At 42.4% G+C, this 22,849-nt stretch overlaps 2 protein-coding genes across 2 annotated transcripts in view; one reads left to right on the top strand and one right to left on the bottom strand.

The window, feature by feature from the left end:
* lrrc8c (leucine rich repeat containing 8 VRAC subunit C) overlaps positions 1 to 22,849 on the top strand; it is a 60,924-nt gene that overhangs the window by 12,492 nt on the left and 25,583 nt on the right. The window lies entirely within an intron of this gene.
* LOC107395854 (uncharacterized) overlaps positions 576 to 22,849 on the bottom strand; it is a 25,263-nt gene continuing 2,989 nt past the window's right edge. The window contains exons 3-11 of the mRNA XM_070545863.1: positions 19,411 to 19,530; positions 18,584 to 18,643; positions 18,338 to 18,457; positions 14,366 to 16,505; positions 14,152 to 14,187; positions 12,138 to 12,218; positions 5,058 to 5,144; positions 3,419 to 3,505; positions 576 to 2,695 (exon numbers count right to left, since the gene is read on the bottom strand). Coding sequence (XP_070401964.1) covers positions 2,478 to 2,695; positions 3,419 to 3,505; positions 5,058 to 5,144; positions 12,138 to 12,218; positions 14,152 to 14,187; positions 14,366 to 16,505; positions 18,338 to 18,457; positions 18,584 to 18,643; positions 19,411 to 19,530 — 2,949 coding nt within the window. The 3' untranslated portion in view covers positions 576 to 2,477. The remainder of the gene's footprint in view (positions 2,696 to 3,418; positions 3,506 to 5,057; positions 5,145 to 12,137; positions 12,219 to 14,151; positions 14,188 to 14,365; positions 16,506 to 18,337; positions 18,458 to 18,583; positions 18,644 to 19,410; positions 19,531 to 22,849) is intronic.

The following is a 22,849-nucleotide window of genomic DNA, read 5'->3' as shown; positions in this document are numbered from 1 at the left end:
ACTACTTTAAAAATAGTTCCTAATTACAAGCTTTTTTTTCCAACTTTTCTCTAAACCTTCACATTCTCTTTACATGGGTTTCCTCTGAATACTCCAGTTTCCTCCACAAGCCAAAAACATCCATATCAGGGTAATTAAGAGCACGCTTTATCTACAACTATCAGTCACGTTGGATAAAATTGCTAAATGAATAAACATTGGGATGTGAAGAATTCAATTCAACTCAAGTTTATTTATATAGCGCCAAATCACGACAAGAGTCGTCTCAAGGCACTTCACATAATAAACATTCCAATTCAGGTCAGTTCATTAAGCCAATCAGAAATAATGTTTCCTATATAAGGAACCCAGCAAATTGCATCAAGTCACTGACTAGTGTCAGTGACTATACAGCAATCCTCATACTAAGCAAGCATGCAGCGACAGTGGAGAGGAAAACTCCCTTTTAACAGGAAGAAACCTCCAGAGAATCCCGGCTCAGTATAAGCAGCCATCCTCCACGACTCACTGGGGATCGAGAAGACAGAGCACACACACACACACACACACACACACACACACACACACACACACACACACACACACACACACACACATTATAGCGTAACTCGCATGTGGGGCCCGAACTTTTTTCCCCCAGTTGCAGGGTCCAACCCTTCTAGTGGTACTAGAACGCTGAAAAAAATCAGGCAAGTCCCAAAAAAAATCTTGATGCCAAAAATCACTTTCAATAAGCAAAACTTTAAACTTTTTATAAAAAAGGATTTTAGCTAGTTATGGGGCCCGGTTTCTTACATTCCAGCTTTGTGAGGTCCACTTTACACACACGTTTTTTACTCCGTCGTGGGGCCTTTGTATACATTAAAATGTTTTCTGATCTAAATGGGGATTTCTATCAAAATTTTCATTAAGTTAAACCAATACAAACATGCATGTATACACATGTTATAATTTAGTGGGAAAAAACATTTTTACATCGTGTTATTACACTTTTTTTTAGTATTTTATGGGGCTTTTTATGAAAATTTCCAATCTTTTAGTTTAAAATAGGATTTCTGTCAAAATTATGTTTAAGTTAAACCCATACAAACATTCATCTATCCCGATTTTATAATTTAGTTCAAGAAAACCTTTAAAGTTTTAGTGTTATGAATCATTGTATCCATTCAGCCATCAATTTCCTTCCGGTTATTCCATCTGGTTAAATAAACTGTACATTTTAAAATGATCTTGTCCCTTTTCCCCTGCTGACCTATTTTCTTCTGTTAATTAGGTCATAATGGTGTTTATTTGAACGGAATACCATTTGGTAGAAAGTACTAACCATAGCTTTTCCTGAGTTTAGGAAAAGGATTACAAATGTAGCCATAGAAAAGATGACCTTTGTTATGCATTTTTTTATACTTTAAGATGTTAAGTGTGGTTCACTTGTATAAATAATATTTTTGCAGTGGTCTCTAGTTAGGAATGAATGCCTTGTAAGTTGTACTCTGGGTACAAAAAGTCCTGGTGCACCTATTTCAAAGTCTAGAAGATTGTCAGATCAGGTCAAGATGGGTGAGTCCATGAACATTAAGTGACAGTTTGACGTAGATCTGTCAGGCTTTTCTAATCCTAGTTTCATCGTCTATTTTCTATCAGAAGCTAATGCAGGACATAGGTGTAGGAGACTATTTTCATGCTCAGCCTGCATGAAACTGACCGATTATTCAGAAATAATCAATGAAAACATTTTTCACTGAACCAAATATTTAATGGAAAAAAGCACAGTTTTAAAAGACTGAATGTGCCATTCAAAGATTTTTTTCCTTCTTTTATTCAGAAGACATTCAGAATAGAAAAACTTGAATAAAAAAAGCTCTAGAATAACCAATAAGGTTTCAAACCCTTTAAAACTGAACATGTCTTTTAACTAATTTGCATAACTGCACTTGTCTATTAATACAAGTTTCTAAAATGAAAATAAAAACATATTCTGGAAGAAACTGAACTGTATTTCCTTTTTCCTTTGTGACGGTTAAGTAGAAATGAAATGTTTTTGTAGTGATGCACGAGTCAGAGAGCGACTGTGGGGGAAGGAGGAGCAGGAGGAGCCGCAAGATCAGCATCATGTGTGCACAGAGTCTCAGCTGGAGCAGATGAGTAACCAATGGCCTCTTCCTATATACAAGGGAAAAAGCTCCTGCACTACAAGCAAAACAGGTATTATGTTATACGTAAATAACTTAAGTGGTGTGCGGTGGGTGTTGTGTTGAGGCAGCACTGTCTGCTACGTTGAGTGCCAATGTAGGCATCTCCTCCTCCAGCTCCTACATGTAGGAAGCGACATCCAGTTACTCATTTGCTCCAGCCAAGGGTTCGTGCACGCAACGCTGATATTGTGGCCCCGCTTGCTCCTCCCTCTCCAGCAGTTGTGCTCCAACTGGTGCTTTGCCAGAAACATTTCATTTCTAACTGACTGGTGACCCACTAGTGTTTTACTCATTTTTTCTCCTCATGCAAGTGATTCTGTTTTTCACATAATATTTCACAGCTCTCCAATCTCTGGTCCCCAGAGCTTCAGGTTCTGCAGCGATGCACCTTTCACACTCTGCCTTACCCGGGACCTGGTTTGTCATTATGCATTTCCTTAAATGTCTGTTTACTGCATTACATTCCTCTGAAGTCCAGCTTCTTTTGGCAGCCATTTCTTTACCTAAGGACATAAAAAAAATTCTGTAGCTTTACAAAATAGCTTTGATAAACCATTTTTAATGACTGTAACTACAACAAACTAAAAAACTCCAGCTTCTGAAAGCTGAGGAATGGCTCATTGACAATAAACAGCCTTTTTGTATCCCCTGGTGGAGAAAAACCAGAGGTGAGGAGAGAAACCAAAGTGTAGAGAAAAATGTAACCAAAAATTGTGCGAGAAATGTTTTCTCAGGTGGTAAAACAACTACCTAGATACCATAGTTTTGAGACTGAAGGCCGACAACTATGGGGGGGGGGGGGGGGGGGGCAACTGTTCAAGAAAATGCTGGTAATTAAACATGACAGCGAGTCACCACACCAAATCTGTCATAATATAACTTCATTCATACTTTTGGAATTTACTTTACAAATCAAAGCAATGTTGATCATTTTAATCATGCTAATTAGTCATTTTAACTCATAAAATAGTTTTGTGTGTGTGTGTGTGTGTGTGTATATTGCAGCACTTTGGTCAGCTTTTTTTTAAACGCGCTAAACAAATAAATTTGGTATGGTATAGAGAGCATGATGCTTAAGTCGTGTGGGTTTAGTTAGCAGGAAATGTGAAGGAATGAATACACTGATGCAGTTTTAATGTTTGAACTATGCAAAAACAGTGGTGATAAATCTGGATACTGAAAAGTAGAAAGCTTACTGCCCCCGAATGAGGGCTACTCTAGCTCACCTCTCTTTTTGGGCAACTTCTCTTTACACTGGCCGCTAGATGTAGGAACACAAGAAGTCGGTTGGTTGTCTTCTGGCATCAGCAGTGCTGAAATTAGCACAGAAAAGAAAACAAGTTAAACTTGTCTATTTTGAGACAGCAAATAATCTGCAGTGGCCAAGAAAAACAAAAAAAGCTTTACATATTTACACTGTCCCAAATTATTATTAAAATAGGTGTAGGTGACAGACCTTTGTTAGTTTTTTGATTAAACTCACGAATGCCATCATGTTTCTGGATGATTTGATCACTGAAATAATTCTCAGGCACCTGTGATTATAGTTTGTCATGTGAGCCCAATTATAAAAGGAAACCTACTAAAGGATGTTCCACATTAACTTATCAACTACCAGCTATTACCTGATCAGAAAAGCCCCGTGCTGCCAGCGTTTGAGCGATTTTACTGTTTTTGAAGTCAGAACATTCTGCTCTATGAACAAAGAGTAGACTAGCTATTTTCATGATGAAGAATCTGCATGTTTCCAGCATTATCCATTCTTTCATAATCCGTTGAATTGTGGTCGGCAGAAGCTTTTCTGGTTCGCGCCTCGCTTTTTACACAGCAGCGGCCCAAAATGATCTCCTAACACATGGACTTTCTGCTTCCTGATCACGTGATGTCTGTAGATGAAGATCAGCTTTAGAGCTGGGATGTTTGTTCTCGCTGTGCGGGGCTCGTTCAGACGCCCGCACATTAAAAAAATGCAAATGTCGACTTTGGTCATCAATGGATGTGAATGCGTTAAGCAGGTTAACAATTTCAAGCAATATGGGAGGGTAAAAAGATCCTGCTTCTGCCAAAATGCATGAATAGTTAAACATACATTCAACAAGGTATGAAACCTTTAGGTATTTCACAAAAACTAGAGCTTGATCTTTGTACTGTTGAAAGATTTGTGGCTGATTAGGAGCACGCACAGGTTTGTTCAGATAAAGGCAGAGTGATAAATATTTCTGCCAAATTAATGCATCACATTGACAGAGCAGCTGCTAAAATTCCATTTTAAAGCAAGCTGCTGGTGCCTCTGAAGGCCTGTGAACATTAAAGTGTAGGATCTTTCAGAAGCTTGCTAATATGCATGAACGTTCTATTCAACCAACTCAGAGGGCTGGATTAGTGGGTGACGGGTGGACAGCCACCAAGTCCCAACAATGCTGCTACGTCAGCATTTAGCTGCAATGTGAGGGTTTTTATGTGTGGGAGTGATGTTTTCAGTCAGAGTTTTCATTTTTATGATGTGTCTCTGTTTTTACTATTAATTTTTTTTCTGCTTTGATCTTGGTTTTTTATTTGTATGACTGTTCTGTATGCACTCTGTGTGCATGAAGGGGAACCTCAATTTTGTTGTTTTTGTGTTTGGTGCTTTTTCTCTGTGCAGCACTTTGGTCAGCTTTTTTTTAAACGCGCTAAACAAATAAATTTGGTATGGTATAGAGAGCATGATGCTTAAGTCGTGTGGGTTTAGTTAGCAGGAAATGTGAAGGAATGAATACACTGATGCAGTTTTAATGTTTGAACTATGCAAAAACAGTGGTGATAAATCTGGATACTGAAAAGTAGAAAGCTTACTGCCCCCGAATGAGGGCTACTCTAGCTCACCTCTCTTTTTGGGCAACTTCTCTTTACACTGGCCGCTAGATGTAGGAACACAAGAAGTCGGTTGGTTGTCTTCTGGCATCAGCAGTGCTGAAATTAGCACAGAAAAGAAAACAAGTTAAACTTGTCTATTTTGAGACAGCAAATAATCTGCAGTGGCCAAGAAAAACAAAAAAAGCTTTACATATTTACACTGTCCCAAATACAGCCGGGTATTTCTGAGCAGTGGGTGTAGCTGTTGCTAGTTTCCCTAATCTACCACCAGTGATTTAAAAAGATGTTGGACACCTTCACCTTGCTGGATGATTACTCACATTGGGCTTTCATGTCATCTCTCTTGTCACTGCTATAAACCTCCCGGATTCTCTAGTCTCAACATCCCACCTCGAGCTCCTTCTGACTGCCTGCTCTGTTGCCCACTTGTCCACCCTTCAGTTACTGCAGTCTTCTGGATTTCCTCTTGCCACACCACTCACTCTGGCAAGACCTCCTCTCTCCCTTCCTTGGGAGCCAACTCAACTCTTAGACTCGTAAACCCTTCTTAACCTTCAAAATGCAACTGCCAATAATACCATAATTAAAGAAACTCTGCTTTCAGACCCACCCCCTTGGACTCTGACCTTCCCCTCCAAGTATCCTGCTTTGTTACTCTTGTTAATAAAAACTCTTACCTCTGTCTCCGTATTGACTTTGTATGTCATGGGTCAGAAAACTTCAACCTACTATTACACTTTTGGATATTTAACAAAATCTAGAGCCTGATCTTCGCAGTGTTGAGAGATTTGTGGCCGATTCAGAGCACACACGTTTGCTTTGATAAAGCCAATGTGAGAAAGGTTTCTGCCAAAACTAATACAGAGCAGCTGCTAAAATTCCATTATAAAGCAAGGTGCTTGTGTCTGAAGGCCTGCAAACATTAAGGAGTTGGATTCTCCTGAGCTTGCAGTTATGCATAAACTTCTACTCAGCCAGTTCAGAAGGCCACTCCCCCTGGGCTGCCACCTTAACGTGGTAGAGGTGTTTGAGTGTCCCAATGATTCTAGGAGCTAAGATGTCTGAGGCTTTATGCCTCTGGCAGGGTCACCCATGGCAAACAGATCCTAGGGAAGGATAAGACAAAGTGCAGCCCAAAGACCCCTTATGATGAATACTATAAATGGGAACAGCGTTCTCATGCCCAGACGTGGGTCACCGGGGGCCCCGATCTGAAGCCAGGCCTGGAGTTGGGGCAGGCTGGCGAACGCCCGGTGGCCGGGCTTTTACCCATGGAGCCTGGCCGGGCTACATCCCAAAGAGGAGATGTGGGTCCCCCTTTCCATGGGCTCACCACTCGTAGGAGGGGCCAGAGTGGTTGGGTGCAGTGTGGAAAGCCGGGGACCTTGGCGGACTGATCCTCGGCTACAAAAGCTAGCTCTCAACTAGGGATGGGTACCTTTGACATTTGAATCGATCCAGTACTAATTCCCGGTACCTAGGAATCGATACCGGTACTTAACGGTACCAATTTTCGATACTTGCGTGTTTAATATTGTAATTCTCTTTTATAATTAAATATATATTTTTCTCAATATATAACCATATTTGAAAAATATCACGATAAATAACACATAACTGTTTGTATTTTAACATCGTCCTTGTAGTTTTATAAGCTGATAATTAAACTGAAGCAAACATCTTTACTGTGAACTAAATTTACTGTGTATCTTCATTCCTTTTGCAGTCCTTTTTCATTCGATTTTTCCTATTGGGAAGTTAGAATTTCCGAGGAGAAAGCGAACGCACCATTAGCTGATAACAATGGTGGCGATGGAAGCTAATTTATCAAGCTAACGTTATCTTAAACAGTTTATTTAGCTGCTGGAGCAGATTAAAACGATGATGCCTCACACAGATCGTTGTTGCTGGTTTCATCTTCTCATAATCACCCGTCGCATTTAGTGAAGCCAAACTTTAGAGCGCGTTCATGTTCTTCTAGTAAGAAATTCGGAGTTCCGAGGAGAAAGCAAACGCACCATTAGCGGAACGGAAGCTAACATATCAAGCTAATGTTATCTTAAACATTTTATTTACCTACAGGAGCAGATTAAGATGAGGATGCCTTAAGCTGGGTGGACACTGTGCGACTTTTTCACTCGCAGCGTTCAGCTTCAGCTCAAACTGTACGACTTCCTCGCAGGGCGGATCTCACGAGCCATGTGCTCACACTGTACAACCCAGTTCTCGGATGCGACCTGACTGCTCACACTGTATGCCTGGTAGCAACACGTCGGACCTAAAATATGGTAAAAATAGCAGTTTTTACACAACACGTCCGACTTTTTTGTCTTGCCTGTTGTCCTTCAGGAGTGCTGCAGGAGGACACACAGGGATTTATGGGGGTTGGATGAGGAAAACAAAAAAAAGTAAATCTGTTTTGTGATCAGTTTAATTTGACATGAACACGGCAAACACGCTTTGACAATCCTTGTCATTATGTGCAAAAGACGTGTAGAAATTAAAACGAATAACGTGTGTTAGCAGGCGAGCAGTGTTTATGCATGATTGCGCATGCGCCGTGAGTGGTTCTGACACTTTGTGGGTTGCAGCTGCTCGCAGCGCCGCTTCAACAGTGCGATACCCTCACGAGGGACAAGCAAAATATCAAACACACCAGAAGTCCGTGCAAGCTCAAGATTGCTGATCGGTAGCTGGTCACGTGGTGTTAATCGCCTCTCGTAACCCCCTGTACACTACACGACGCTCAGCGCAAAACTCGCCCCGATCTCGTGGATTCTCGCACGAGTGGAAAATCAGCTCAAAAAAGTGAAAAAAGTCACAGTGTGCGCCCAGCTTTACTTAGATTGTTGTCGCTGGTTTCATCATCACCCAGTTACCCATCACATTTAGTGAAGTGGACCCAAGTTTTGGCGTGCGTTCTTTCTACCATGCTGCTCTGTTTACAACTCACTTGCAGCGACCGACGACAACGTCCTTGCGCATGCACAGCTGTCTAGGCAAGTTCTCGTTACGAAGGACGGGTACTGAAACAAGGCACCTTTTCAAATGACGTGAATCTGTGCTCAGTCGGTACTATGGAATTCGGTCAGTACCTTAAAAAGTATCGCTACTCTCGACAAGAGGAATGTCACCTCTCTGGTGGGGAAAGAGCCATTGTTGACATGTGGGGTTGAGAGACTCCGACTGGATATTGTTGGACACACCTCAATGCATGGCTCTGGAATCAGTTTCCTCAAGAGGGGTTGGACTCTCTACCACACTGGAGTTACTCCCACTGAAAGGTGCCGAGCAGGGCTGGGCATACTTCTTGCTCCCCATCTTGGTGCCTGTGTGTTGGGGCTTAGCCCGGTAAAGGAGAGGGTAGCCTCTCTCCGCCTTTGTGTGGGGGGGGCGGGTCCTGGTTGTGGTTTGTGCTTAAGCACCAACCTACAGCTCAGAATACCCATCCTTTTTGGAGTCCCTGGAGGGGGTACTGGAGAGCGCCCCTTCCAGTGACTCCCTCGTTCTGCTGGGGGACTTCAATGCTCATGTGGGCAACAACAGTGAGACCTGGAGAGGTGTGGTTAGGAGGAATGTTCATCCTGATCTGAATCAGAGTGGTGTTTTGTTATTGAACTTCTGTGCTCGTCATGGATTGTCCATAATGAACACCACCATGTTCAGGCATAAAGGTGTCTCTTGGCACCAGTATACTTTAGATCGCAGCTCAATGACCAATTTTGTTGTCGTCTCATCTGATCTGCGAACGTATGTCTTGGACACTTGGGTGAAAATAAGGGCGGAGCTGTCCACTGACCACTATGTGGTGGTGAGTTGGCTTCAATGGTGGCAGAAGATGCCGGTGAGACCTGGCAGACGCAAACATGTTTTGAGGGTCTGCTGAGAATGTCTGACAGAGTCTCCTGTCAGGAGCTTTAACTCCCACCTCCAACAGAACGTAGAGTCCTGAGGGAGGCAGGAGACATTGAGTGGGCCATGTTCCATCCATTGTCAAAGTGGCTGACCGCAGCTGGGGCCGCAGGGTGGTCTGTGCCTGCTGTGGCACCAATCTCAAACTGGCTGGTGAACCCTGGGGGTTAGCGATGCTGTCAGGCTGAAGAAAGAGTCCTAGTGGGTCTTTTTTGCTTGTGGGATTCTGGAGGCAGCTGATGGGTACCGGCAGTCCAAGCGGAATGTGGTTTGGATGGTTGCGGAAGCAAAAACCCGGGCACGGGAGAAGTTTGGTGAGAGCATAAAACAAAACTTCTGTACGGCTTCGAGGAGATTCTGGTTCACCATCCGGCGTCTCAGGAAGGTAAAATTGTGCACTAGCAACACTGTTTACAGTGGCGACGGTGTGCTGCTGATCTCGACTTGGGACATTGTGAATCAATGGGCTGAGTACTTGGAAGACCTCCTTAATCCCACCTTCCAGTGTGGAATCAGAGTTTTGGGACTTTGAGTTGGGCTCTCTAATCTCTGGACCCTGAGGTCACTGAGGCAGTCAAAAAACTCCTCGGTGGAAAGGCTCCAGGGGTGGATGAGATCCGCCCAGAATTCCTTAAGGTTCTAGATGTTGAGGGGCTGTGTTGGTTGACGCGGCTCTGAAATATCACATGAGCATCGGGAGCAGTTCCACTGGTTTGGCAGACCGGGCTGGTGGTCCCTATTGACCCATTGCAGCGTGATGTCACATGCCCACACCCCCGCCCATAGCTGCAGACTGGAGGGCAAGAAGATGCATCTCCGCACTGACCCCAGTTGTGTTTATCTGTTAGTTGTCAATAAACAGAGGTAAATAGCGGAGAAATAAAATCTATATGCAGGGTTAACACACACACAGTCCTGTAGGCTGCATAAGTAAACAAATGAAGGACAGATGAGCTCAATTTTGCAGGATTTTAGCTGATAAAATACGCCAAAGGCAGAACGGCTAGTGGATAAACCACACACATTGTGGCAGACAAAGTCTTGTGACAGAATAAAAAAGTTAATCTGCCCCACATGCCCAGAAACAAAAAAGTTACAGCCATCTGACTTATACGCTTTTATCATACAATTATATTATACGGGACAGAACCAGAACCAGGGGAGAGCTGTGCTGCAGCAGATGTGTCCTGAGAAATAAATGTGTTAAAAGGACAATGCCGGTGTGGTGCGTATTTCTGTGTGTTAACCACGGCAACGATCTTAATAATTAAACCAAATGTGTAATTGGAGTGGGTAGCCGCTAAGGTCGTTTGTTTCTGTTTGCACTCAATCGTCAGAATAAACGGAGCATCTGTTAATCTCAAAAGACGAGCATTGTCACAGCGACCATTCAGCATTAATCCACAAAACGTAAGAGATCCAGTTACTCCTTTGGTTCTGTGAGAAGTCCAGACAGCTGGTGTTGGTACCAGATCTGCTCGGGCTGCCAGGTCAGCATGGGATCCTCATCTCACAGCTAGCTAGCTACTTCAAAAGCATCTAGAAGCTTTGAGCTACATCGTTTGCTTCAAGATGTTTTTATTTTATTCATCTGCACAAAGATGTTAGATGGTCTAAAGTGGTGATATCTAAATCCATAGGTTTTATTTTGTTAGTCTAAATCGCAGAGATACAGCTCTGGGAAAGGGCTGGAGACGGGCTTTTTCCCCTCCAGCTAGTTTGGATGTGCGTTGTTACCCGGATGTAAACAATAACGTGCCACGGGCCTATAATTAAAAAGAAAGAACAGAGGGTGTGTTCCAACTACAGGGGGATCATACTCATGAGCCTTCCTGGTAAGGTCTATTTGGGGGTTCTGGAGAGGAGGGTCCATCGGATTGTCGATGGGGTGTGTGGGGATTTTGAGATGGTGTTCAACTGCATCCCTTGGTGGTGGTTGGGGAGGGGGGGGGGGCTTGTGTGGAGTACTCTGAGAGTTTGGGGTACCAGGCCCCTTGATACCGGCTGATAGCCCTGTACGACCATTGTCAGAGCTTGGTCTGCATCGGACTCATTTCCTGTGAGAGTTGGACTTGGCCAAGGCAGGCCTTTTCCACCAATTCTGTTTATAACTTTTATGGACAGGATTTATAGGTGCAGCCAAGGTGGTAAGGGGATCTGTTTTGGTGGCCTAAGGATCAGGTCTCTGATCAGACTGTGTTCTCCAGCTTTCGCTGGAGCAGTTCACAGCCAAGTGTGACGCAGCTCCGATGAGAATCAGCTCCTCAAAATCCGAGACCATGGTCTTCCGTCGGAAAAGGGTAGAATGCCTTCTCCAGGTCAAGGATGAGATCCTTCCCCAAGTGGAGGAGTTTAAGAGGATGAATCAGGAGATCGATAGACGGATTGAAGCTGTATCTGGAGTGATGTTGTACCGGTCTGTCGTGGTGAAGAGAGAGCTGAGCCAGAAGGCGAAGCTCTCCATTTACTGGTCGATCTACGTTCCTACCCTCACCTATGGTTGTAACCTTTAGGTAGTGACCGAAAGAACAAGATTACGGATAAAAGCAGCCAAAAAGAGTTTTCTCCACAGGGTGGCTGGGCTCTCCCTTAGAGATAGGGTGAGAAGCTCGGTGAGAGCATCTAGTTAGGATGCCTCCTGGACGCTACCCTGGTGAGATTTTCCAGGCACGTCCAACTGGGAGGAGACCAAAGGAAGACCCAGGAAACGCTGGAGGGACTATGTCTCTCGGCTGGCAAAGGAATGCCTTGGGATCCCCCCGGAGGAGCTGGCCTAAGTGGTTAGGGAGAGGAAAGTCTGGGCAACACAAGGTGATCAGTAGGTCACAAAAACACAACATAGGTAGATATGCTGGTGATTTTGAACATTCTGCTCAGTCTGTGTTTTTTTGTCAGAGTAAAACTGGAAAAGGCTGCGAGTGGAAGGCGTAAAACTCTGGAGCAACCTGTGACTCCCCTCATTGTGGCGCCACAAAAATCATAATTTATGAAGTCATTCCACTAGATTTTATTATGTTTTTGTTTGCCATTTATATTTAAGCAAGTAACAGATGGGAGCATAGATGGGAGGATAGAAATGATAATGGACTTTTAATATTTAGCTTATGTATGTGTTAATAAGAAATGTTTAATATTGGAAAGGAATACTAACCCCAAATAGTGGTTTTACAAGCTCACCTTTCTTTGTGGACTCGCTTTCTGGACCACTTGGTGTGACGGACAAAGATGTCCCTTCAACATCTTCTGGTGTCTGCTCTTCTGAAAGATTTTTAACAAGAAAAAAACAGATTACACTTTGTATTGTGATGATCTACAGTGACAATAACTATTTCATAAATATACAAGGTCAACTTTACTCATATTTAACACATTCGCAGTGGTCTATAGTAAGAATAAATGCCTTGTAAGCTGTACTCTAGGGATTAAAGCAGGGCTCCTCGATTACAATGGTCCGAGGGCCACTCACAAGATAGACCCAGAAGCAAGAGGCCGGGGGGTGCTGCTGCGGCTTGGATCGCTGGCTGTAATGTACATAACACACAAGCTTGCAATATTAGGAAGAACAACACCTGTCCCCCTCCTGTGTGACTGCCATCATGTAACCCTCATGTCCATGTTGTCTCCGGAGGAGCAGATAGGAAACAAGATCTCATATTACTTAAAATGAACCAAAGCTTCCTCCCAGTTTCCCTTTAAGCTGAAATTAACATCAGTCTATCATCATGAAACAAAAGAATAAAGTGGAACAAGAACTTCTATCTTCTATTTCTCTCTCCTTTTAACTTCTCCGAGTCCCTAAATAAAAGAGACAGATGATTACGCTGCTCTGACCCCGCTCCCTCTCCAAGACCGGACCTCCTGACATCACAACACTCGGTCTGACTGAGCGCTTCCAGGAGAAATATTAATGAAATTAAAATAATGAGTATTTGGAGGAGCGTCCTCCGATCCTCTCTTGTGTGAGCAGACTCACTCACTCAACATAATTTACGGCCCAAATCCAACAGAACCGGTCGGGCTGATTTGATTCAGGTTCGGTCTCAGGTTACAACTCCAGCGCTCAGCCCTGCAGTACCACATGAAGGCAGACCAAAGTTTCCTACCCGGTAAATGTTGAGAACACCGCTCTGACAGGTTTGGATGCTAAGCTGGTGCCGCCATTAAAATAACAAAACTACATTCCACTATAACTGATTATGGTACTCTTCTATGGTGCAGAATCGTTTATATTACGTTTTCTAAAGCAGCACATAATATTTATACATTTGATACAATTCAGATCACCTTCAAAACTCAGTCACACACCCAGAGCCGTTTCAAGGCATTTTGGGGGCCAAGGCAACCCCCCTAACCCACTCCCATCTTAGGGCTCCCCAGAAGCAATTTTGAAATTCATACCCTGTCCAGGAGTATTAATTATAGTGTTTTTAAAAACATGTCAGACATTACCGAAATGTTCTAATATTGTCAGATGAAAAACAAAATCATCTAAAATTAAAATAAATGAAATTAAATAAAATCAATATCTACAGTGTCTGGGACTACAAAAGGCAGTGTAGAAAATCTTATCAGCTTGAGGATTATAGGGGGGGTCCCTAGAAAATTTCTACACCCAAAAGTTTGAGAACCCCTGGACTAGAAGGCCACACCTGTGCAAAGGTACTAAAGGAGGTGCAACAAGCAGCAATGCTTTGCAGGTCAACCATGATGCTATGGCTGCACTGACTTTGTACCCCATAGCTGGTGTCAAATCAACTGTGCTTCCACTATAGATTGAGGGAGCTTTTTCAAATTTGTGTCATGTAACATTCCAATTTTCAGGTCCTCAAGAGCCCCTATATCCAGCATGATTTACTATTTTCCCAACTGCAACATACTTTATTCCATGTTTTAATTATCTGTTCAGCATGTTCTTAAGTTCTGTTGAAGCTTGTTAATCACCCAATGGGTTGGATGTGTTTAAGCAGAGAAATGGATTCACTACACTTGACTACTTGGGCGATTAACAGGCCTCTACAGAACTTGCAGCCCTGCTGGATAGCCGATTCAACCATTTAATTATGTATGATGGAACAGGGAAACAACTAAAACTTGCTACATAGGGGCCCTCCAGCACCAGGGTTGGACACCACTGGTCTAGTGTAATGATAACTAATGATAATTCAATTTGAGAATTAAAAGAAATTCATACCTTCCTCTTGTGAAATCCCATCCATATCAACAGTTTCTGAAATGGTAATAAGAAGTTTCAAAGGATAATGTTATTGACCAGGAACTGCAGAACCAATACAAGAAAAGTTAAGAAAAAAATACTCTCTTACACAAATCACAAGTTTATAAATATCTTCAATAAGAAGGCTAGTGGACTTATTTTCCTTAAAATAGAAATGATTAAATGTTAATACCATTGACATCTAGGTGGATTTCATCCAGGCTCTTCCCTTTATATTCGCCTAGGCGTCCTTGTTCCAAGGCTAGGAGAACTTTGCTTACTTTTGCCAACTGTAGGGTACCCTCTGGAAGGCGGTAGTGCTTTCTGTGGACTGCAATGTTGTGCCCAAGGAAATCGGCTAATTGGTCCAGTTCTGTGGTCTTGAGATTCAAAACTGTTGACAAGGTAGCAATATGCTTCCTGAGCTTAGTTGAGGTAAGTGCTGCAGGGTTTTTCAAGTCATTGCATTCACTTACAAACTGCCTTATACAGTCTGAACCTCTCAGGTAGTGGATGGAGTGAGGCAATGCAAACAGGTACTGGTTTTCTTTCAAAACTCCACATTCTTCACGATTTTCACTAAGGGCATCCAGTGATTCTTTCATAGTTGGACTTAGTAGAACAGGGACTTTCCTTCCCCTCTTTCCCACAATGGTAATCCTGACAAAGTAGCTGCAAAGCTTTTGTTCAAGTGCTGTGAGGGCCAAGTTAACATCCTCGTGGGTTTCTGAGGCATCCTTTGACAAGTAAACAGACAACGGCATCCTGGAAACCTCACCAGCTCGCCGGCGATTGAAAAGAATGACTTGTGTGAGAGTCACTTTAGCAAGATCTTTCCAGGTTGAGTGTGAAGGCTTTTCTTTCAATGCATTTAGATGTTTTTGTTGTTTGTCTGTCAGATGGCTGTGAAGGATCTGGACATCATGTGTAAATGGGAGAAGGAGAGGAGAATTCCACTTCTTCTGTTCAATTTGAGTCAAAGCTTGACTAGCAATGTCATACCTCCAGCTTTCTTGATACAGTTGAATAAATTCTTCTGCATCTTGGACAGTTTGTTTGTCCTTCATCTTTAGTCCTTCAGTCTTAACAAACATGGCTAAAGAATGAATGTTGTGACCAACTTTTCTAGCCAGGGATGGTTTCTGGTACTTGCCATTTTCATCATTAAATCCAGCAAGGCGTTTTGTAGCAGAGATTACCTGACTGTACTTTTCAGGCTTGATCAGATCTTTAACACTGTTCACAGGAGAAACAGCTTTGGCTTCGAGTAGTAGTCGGCCAAGTTCTCTCAGCTTTTGGCGGATGTACTGGTGCTGGTTGACCAACTTCTCATTCTTCTTGAACAATCTGTATCCATAATCCAGTATGCAATGATCCTGCTTGATCGCAAGTGTTATCTTGTCTTGAATAAGATTGCTCAAGAACCTCCAGTATGCATCACTGAACCCCAGTGGAACTGCCTCCGCAAATGCACACAATGCTTGTACTTTTGTCTTACCCCCCTTAGAAAGCTCATCTTGAGGCTTAAATTTGCATGACTGGAAGTGCCGCCACATTTGCTTTCTGTTGAATAATCCAAAACAATACACACAGTGTTTAAATATTTGTCCGTCCATTTGGGCATTTGGTTGCTTCCATGGAATGAGTTTGCCCTGCTTTTTTTGCAAGACTTCCGAGTTATGCTCAAAATTACCTTTATTCCGTATATAATCAAACTGAAGTCGTCGTTGTTTGGAGTTCTTTGGCAAACTACTGGCTTTTGCTACCTCCACTTTATCTTTGTGTTTACGTAGTAGATGCCTCGACATTTTTTGAACAAGACCACCACAATATACACAATGGTGTTTCTTGTTGTACTTCCTGGAACCATCTTCTTTCTTTGTAACAGGAGAAACAAAAACAAGTTCTTCTTCCAGAGATGTTCCTTCATCCTTACTTGTAGTGGCTCTGGCATCATGGCTTTCAGAGCTTCTACTCTGACCAGACTCTCCCTGACTGCAACACATGCTTCTGTTTTGAGCAGTACTTCTATAACAACTCTCTGAAACAGGAGCGAGATAACCAGATCTATCCTTTAGGTCTAACTTTTCATATTCACTTGTAGTGGAGCTGGAATCACACTCTTCCAAACTTGTACCATGACTGTACTTATGTTGGACCCGACAGCCAAACTTGCTCCTCTTTTTAGTAGTTGACATTCTTTTTTTCCAGGGAGAAATCTTTTTTTCCTGAGATATTTTTAGGCTGGCCTCGCTGTCTGTGCTTTCTCCACTGGTGTCTGGTACATATTCTTCTTCGCTCCCTTCACTGGCCTCGTCTAATCCAACAAAACTCTTTAATAATGGAGAAAGGGAGGTAGAAATAAATTAGTATTTCTTCCTGCATTCTTAATTCAAAACAGAAATCAACATCTTCATTTAAATTCCCTCTTTATAAAAAAATAAAATAAAAAAGATGCTCCCTTTAATAAGAGTATTTGGTCCAATTGTTTTCAGGGCATTTAGAGCCCAAACTAATACAGTAAAATAACCGTGCGCTCCTAGATGAATTCTCGTGAGATTTGGAGTTTTCTTAAACTCAGGAGAATTCATCTTGTACCGCTCCAGATCAAACCGTCCGAACTCCGGGCCAAAATAGACTAACCAATCGTGTGTCAGCACTAAGCTGTAGAGAGCGAGTTAGATTGTATCAAGCATCCTAACCTGGCAGCAGCACTAGCTGGGCACTAGCTTGCGCATCTTCCAATCAGTTTAAAATATTGCTACCAGAGAGCTCTCCCTCTTTCAGACAGTTTCCGTGGCAGTGATTCTAGATCTAAATGTGTAGACTCTACACAGGACGGGGACACAGAGATCTGGCTGCTGCCAGGTTATCAGTAAAACATGTTACAGAAATACAAAAATGTGTCAACAAAAAGAGAAAGTGCAGAACAGCTAGCTTGACATGTACCTCAGCATCTGGATTAGTGAGGAATGTCGCAATATAAACCACAAATTTATTATAAATCAAATCAAAACCCTGTTCCGTTTTTGTTTTAAACAAAATTAGAACTGGCCAGTATTTATAGCACCTTCCAAGAAATGTTTGAATTATTGCACTTACACACTAGCATCGCTTCTACACAGCCTAGATAGGATAATTAGTGTTCAAATTTTAGTAGCCCGGGAATTTACCGCATGCAACCGGATGCATTTTCAGCCCTCTTCCCAAGGCGGCCTGCCTCAGGCCGAAACCAGTCCAACCCACACACCATCATTAGGGGGCAGGACCATCCTGCATGCCTACTTCATCAACATTCTGGATGCTGAGGAGTTTATATTTATGTATTTAGCAGACACTTTAGTCCAAAGCGACTTACAAGTGACAGTCAGCATGTAGCCCTTGAGGCTAACAACAACAAACACTATTCAGTCAATCACAGGTGGCAGTGAGGCAGCATTATGAATCATGGAGAGGAGGGAACAAGGAGTGGACAGCAGAGAGGGGGGACGGGTGCAGGGAGGGTGCTAGTTAAGAAGATGCTCTCTGAAGAGCAGGGTCTTCAGGAGTTTCTTGAAAATTGAAAAGGAAGCTCCTGTTCTGGTAGTGCTTGGTAGGTGTGGAACGATGCATGAGAAGAGTCTGGATTGTCCTGAGCGTGGTGTAGGCACTGCTAGCCGACGATCCTGTGATGACCGGAGCAGCCGGGCCGAGACGCAAGCCTTTGCAAGAGGATTCAGGTAGATGGGAGCCGTACCATCTCGGACTTTGTATGCTAGTGTTAGCAATTTGAATTTGATGCGTGCTGCTAGCGGTAGCCAGTGGAGCTCAATGAGCAGAGGGGTGACGTGTGCTCTTTTTGGCTGATTGAAGACCAGACGCACCTCTGCGTTCTGGACCATTTAAAGAGGTCTCACAGTACAGCCTGGAAGACCAGTTAGAAGGGCTTTGCAGTAGTTGAGGCTTTTATCTTTGTGATTTTGGAGATGGCCTATGTGCTCAATTACATCCACATCCCTAAGGCAGTGTGGAACAAACACGGCGGGCAGAGTGGAGTGGAGCCGATGCTAGTGTGTAAGTGCCATTAGACTTTACAATAACAGGACACTGGATATTTTCAAAAATTTAAGGGTGTAAAACATTTTTTTGGGGCAATACACATTTGAAATTGAATGATGAGGCTTACAGAAAAGGAAGATCCTCTTAGCCAGTGTGACTCCATTTCATTTGATGCTGAAGGGACTTCCATACTGTCATCACTTGAATCATATAGCGCATCAGAAAAACTTGGTACTTTCTTCTTCATCTGCAACATATTACATTGAAGTGAATTTTACAATTCATAATCATATTTTAAATGAAAAATATTATAGATTCACTATATAAGCTAATTATGTTTTTATGTAGTGAAGTAAAGTTGGTAAAGGAATACCTGAATGCTTCTGGTTCGTCTAAGCTTTGGAACATCATCTCCAGTTTGGCCAACTGCATACTGATTTGAATAATAAACAGTGTGTCAAAACAGTGAGAAGGTTTCAGTACATGAGCAAGAACAGTGTTGTGTAGTTAAGATTATACAGTCAGGGGAAAAAATAACTGAAACCATGCTGACTTTGTGCGTTTGCCATTTAACAAACTCCAACTTCAATTATTTAAACAGTGAGACAGAATAAAAAAATGCATTTCAAATTAGGTAACAATTATTTCACATTTTCGTGAATGAAATAGTTTTCAGATCCCCATCAACAAGATTTCTTGCTCCTATGGGGATATCCCCATGATACCCTATGGATGACTGCTGAGGAGAGTACTATGGGAGAAGGTGTCAAGTCTGGGCTTCTCTGTTTAGACTACTGCCCCCACGACCCGACTCCAGATAATCAGATGAAAATGGATGGATAAATTAAATTATTACTATATAAAATAGGAATTACAGAGAGGTCTAATTGTTGATCTAATGTAAAAAATGGTTTGCCATATACCTGCTCACCGCCTGCTTGTCCAAATTGTACTCATTTCCTTACCTTTCTGAGGCACCGTTTATTTTTACTTCCCTCTTCTTTTACAGATTTGTCCCCACCATTTAAATTAGAGTTATATTTTCTTTTTCATGGGACAACTTACAAAGTCAGCAGAGGTTCATTTTCTACCAACTCTAATGGTAAACTTTTAAAAACACAAAGAAGCACCATTGTTTGTTATTCATTTACATAACATTTGATTTTGATCATTTAAGGTATTTCAGAAATTTGTTTCTACCGTTTTGCTTTGCATTCCAATGTCACTGTTATGTAGCGTGTCAGAAGTGTCATTCTTTGCATCCATGTTTCCATCATCACTGTCCCCATCATCACTGTCCGAGTAGTCCACAATGGAAAGCTGTATGATAATTAATTGCAATATGAAAAAAATATCACAAGTTAAGGGATGAAAAGGCTACCTGCTGCACAATGAAAAGGTCAATCAGATATTAAAGATAAATTAAAACTACAGGCAACAAAATTTCTGTACACTCAATTAAGCCTAATCAACTTAATATTGATTAACATATCTGTGCTACTTATAAATGACTGACTTGATTTTATGTAAAACTATTCTTGTTAACAGTGTTCTCTTGGAACCACTTTTGGAAAAGGTGTATATGCTACAGCTTCACAAAAAAAAACAGAAAAAAAAGGAACAACCTGAAAGACAACCACAGCGAGATTTCGCTGGTTAAAAAGAATAAAAAACATTTTCCTTGATGCTTTTGTCAGTGATGAACTATAAAAATACACATTAAAAGTCTGAAGATGGACATCGAAATGTCTGGAGATGAACCATGTCAAAGTTTGATTAGGTTTAAAGAAGAACAACTTTCTAATAGACCCCTTGAAGCGTGACATCATGCACCCACACCTCTTCCCCAGGCTGTAGAGCAAGAAGCCAGCACATCCCCATTGACCATCATTTTATCTGTCAGTTGTCAATAAATAGAGCAAAATTGTGGCGAAATAAAATTCATCAGCATGATTAATTCCTTCAATTCAGCCCTAACCCAAGGACCTAAGCGTCCTCAAGAAGTGAAGTCTGCTGTGTCCCTTCTTGTAAACAGCTTGGCTGTTCTTTCTCCAGTCCAGTCTGTTGTCCAGGTGAACTCCAAGGTATTTGTATTCCTCAACCACCTCCACTTCTTCTCCCATGATGGAAACAGTGTTTGACTCCACCCTGTTTCTTCTGAAGTCTAAAATCATCTCCTTTGTTTTGTTCACGTTCAAGGTCAGATGATTGTTTCCACACCATGCCACAAAGTGCTCCACCAGCTCTCTGTACTCAGCTTCCTGTCCATCTCTGATACACCCGACAGCTGCAGAGTCATCGGAGTATTTCTGTAGATGACAGGTCTCTGATTTGTACCGGAAGTCTGAGGTGTACAGGGTGAAAAGGAATGGTGAGAGTGCAGTTCCCTGTGGTGCTCCAATGTTACTGATCACCTGGTTTGATGTGCAGTTCTTCAGCCTCACAAACTGTGGTCTGTTTGTCAGGTAGTCTTTAATCCAGGCGATAGTTGAGGCCCCCACCTGTGTCTTCTGGAGTTTCTGGCAAAGTACATCAGGCTGGATTGTGTTAAATGCACTGGAGAAATCAAAGAACATGACCCTCACAGTGCTGCCTGCTTTGTCCAGATGACAGTGGGTTGGTTGAAGCAGCAGGATGATGGCATCTTCAACTCCAACTCAATGGCGATAAGCAAACTGCAGCGGGTCCTGATATGTTCTAGTTTGCTTATTCAGGTGGACCAACAGGAGTCTCTCCAGGACCTTCATGATGTGGGATGTCAGGGCAACCGGTCTGTAGTCGTCATTGACTGATGGGCGAGTTTTCTTTGGAACTGGAACAAGGCAGGATGTCTTCCACAGGACTGGAACCTTCTCCTGGGCCAGGCTGAGGTTGAAGAGGTGCTGCAGAATCCCACAGAGCTGCTCTGCACAGGTCTTCAGTACTCTGGGGCTGACACCATCTGGACCTGCAGCTTTGTTCCTGTTCAGTCTCTCCAGCTGCCTCTTCACCTGACTTCTAGAGACAGATAGGTGGGAGGGGGAGGTAAATGGGGCAGCAGCATCTCCCGACTTGGTTGAAGACAGATTTATAGAACCAGAAGAGTCCATGACTGTGTTAGAGGACAAAAGAGCTGGCGTGTGACAGGAAAATGTTGGATCAGAGGAGGATGGGATGTGGGAACTGAACCTATTGAAGAACTTGTTCAGTTCATTGGCTGTGTCCAGGCTGCCATCTGTGCAATCCTTCCTCTGCTTGAAGCCTGTGATCTTCTTCATCCCTGACCACACATCTCTGATATTGTTCCTCTGTAGTTTGTTCTACAGCTTCTTCCTGTATGCCTCCTTGCTGTCTCTGATCTTGATCTTAAGTTGCTTCTGCATACTCGTCAATTATTCCCTGTCTCCCTCCTTAAGGTTTTTTTTTTTTTTTACTCATTTAGCAGATTCTTCAGTTCACTGGTTAAACTGACCCTAACCCACATGTCAAGACACAAACAAGTTAGCCATCTAATGACTTATGTGCCTTTTGATATATTTATGCATGGCTGGGTGTCGAGGAGCCGGGGCAGAACGCCGGCTCAGATCTAACAGCAGTGAGGAGAACTGTGCTGCAGATCAGTCATTAGAAATAAGTGTGTGAAAACGCCAATGCCAATGTGGTGTGTAGTTTAGTTTCACCAGCGGTAATGGCCTTGTTTTAATAATTACACAAAATGTGTTGTCATTGGAGTGGCACCCTATAATGTCTTGTTTAGCATTTCCAATTATGTTGCTTGACAGAATAAATGGAGAATCCACTAATCTTTAAAGACAAGCGGTGTCACAGCGACCCTTCAACATTAAACCGCAAAACGTAGAAGAGAACCGGTTACATTTGTGTTGCATCAGTTGAGAAATGCAGGTGGTCAGTTCTGACTGAGGACTGTTGTCTCACAGCTCGTTAGCCATTTCTAATGGATCTGGAAGATTTATGCTAAACACTGTTAGCTTTAAGATTTTTTTTTGTTCTGCACAAATATATTAGATTTTACTGCTTTACATTATCTAAACCTCTAGATTTTATTTTGTTAGCTTAAATTGCAGCAATACAGATCTGGAAATGGTGTTCTTGCCCTCCAGCGTTTGTGGATGTGTGCAGTTACCTAGATGTAAAACAACTTTCATTGGGTCCTTCATACAGGTCCTTCTCAAAAATTAGCATATTGTAATAAAGTTCATTATTTTCTGTAATGTACTGACAAACATTAGACTTTCATATACATTAGATTCATTACACACAACTGAAGTAGTTCAAGCCTTTTATTGTTACTAATATTGATGATTTTGGCGTACACCTCATAAAAACCCTAAATTCCAAATTAGCATATCATGAAAAGGTTCTCTAAACGAGCTATTAACCTAATCATCTGCATCAACTAATTAACTCTTAACACCTGCAAAAGATTCCTGAGGCTTTTAAAACTCCCAGCCTGGTTCATTACTCAAAACCACAATCATGGGTAAGACTGCCGACCTGACTGCTGTCCAGAAGGCCATCATTGACGCCCTCAAGCAAGAGGGTAAGACACAGAAAGACATTTCTGAACGAATAGGCTGTTCCCAGAGTGCTGTATCAAGGCACCTCAGTGGGAAGTCTCTGGGAAGGAAAAAGTGTGGCA

Source organism: Nothobranchius furzeri, chromosome 16 (assembly GCF_043380555.1).
Source record: "Nothobranchius furzeri strain GRZ-AD chromosome 16, NfurGRZ-RIMD1, whole genome shotgun sequence".
Classification (NCBI taxonomy): domain Eukaryota; kingdom Metazoa; phylum Chordata; class Actinopteri; order Cyprinodontiformes; family Nothobranchiidae; genus Nothobranchius; species Nothobranchius furzeri.
Note: the sequence above shows the minus strand (reverse complement) of the source record. Positions and strands in the feature narration are given on the sequence as shown.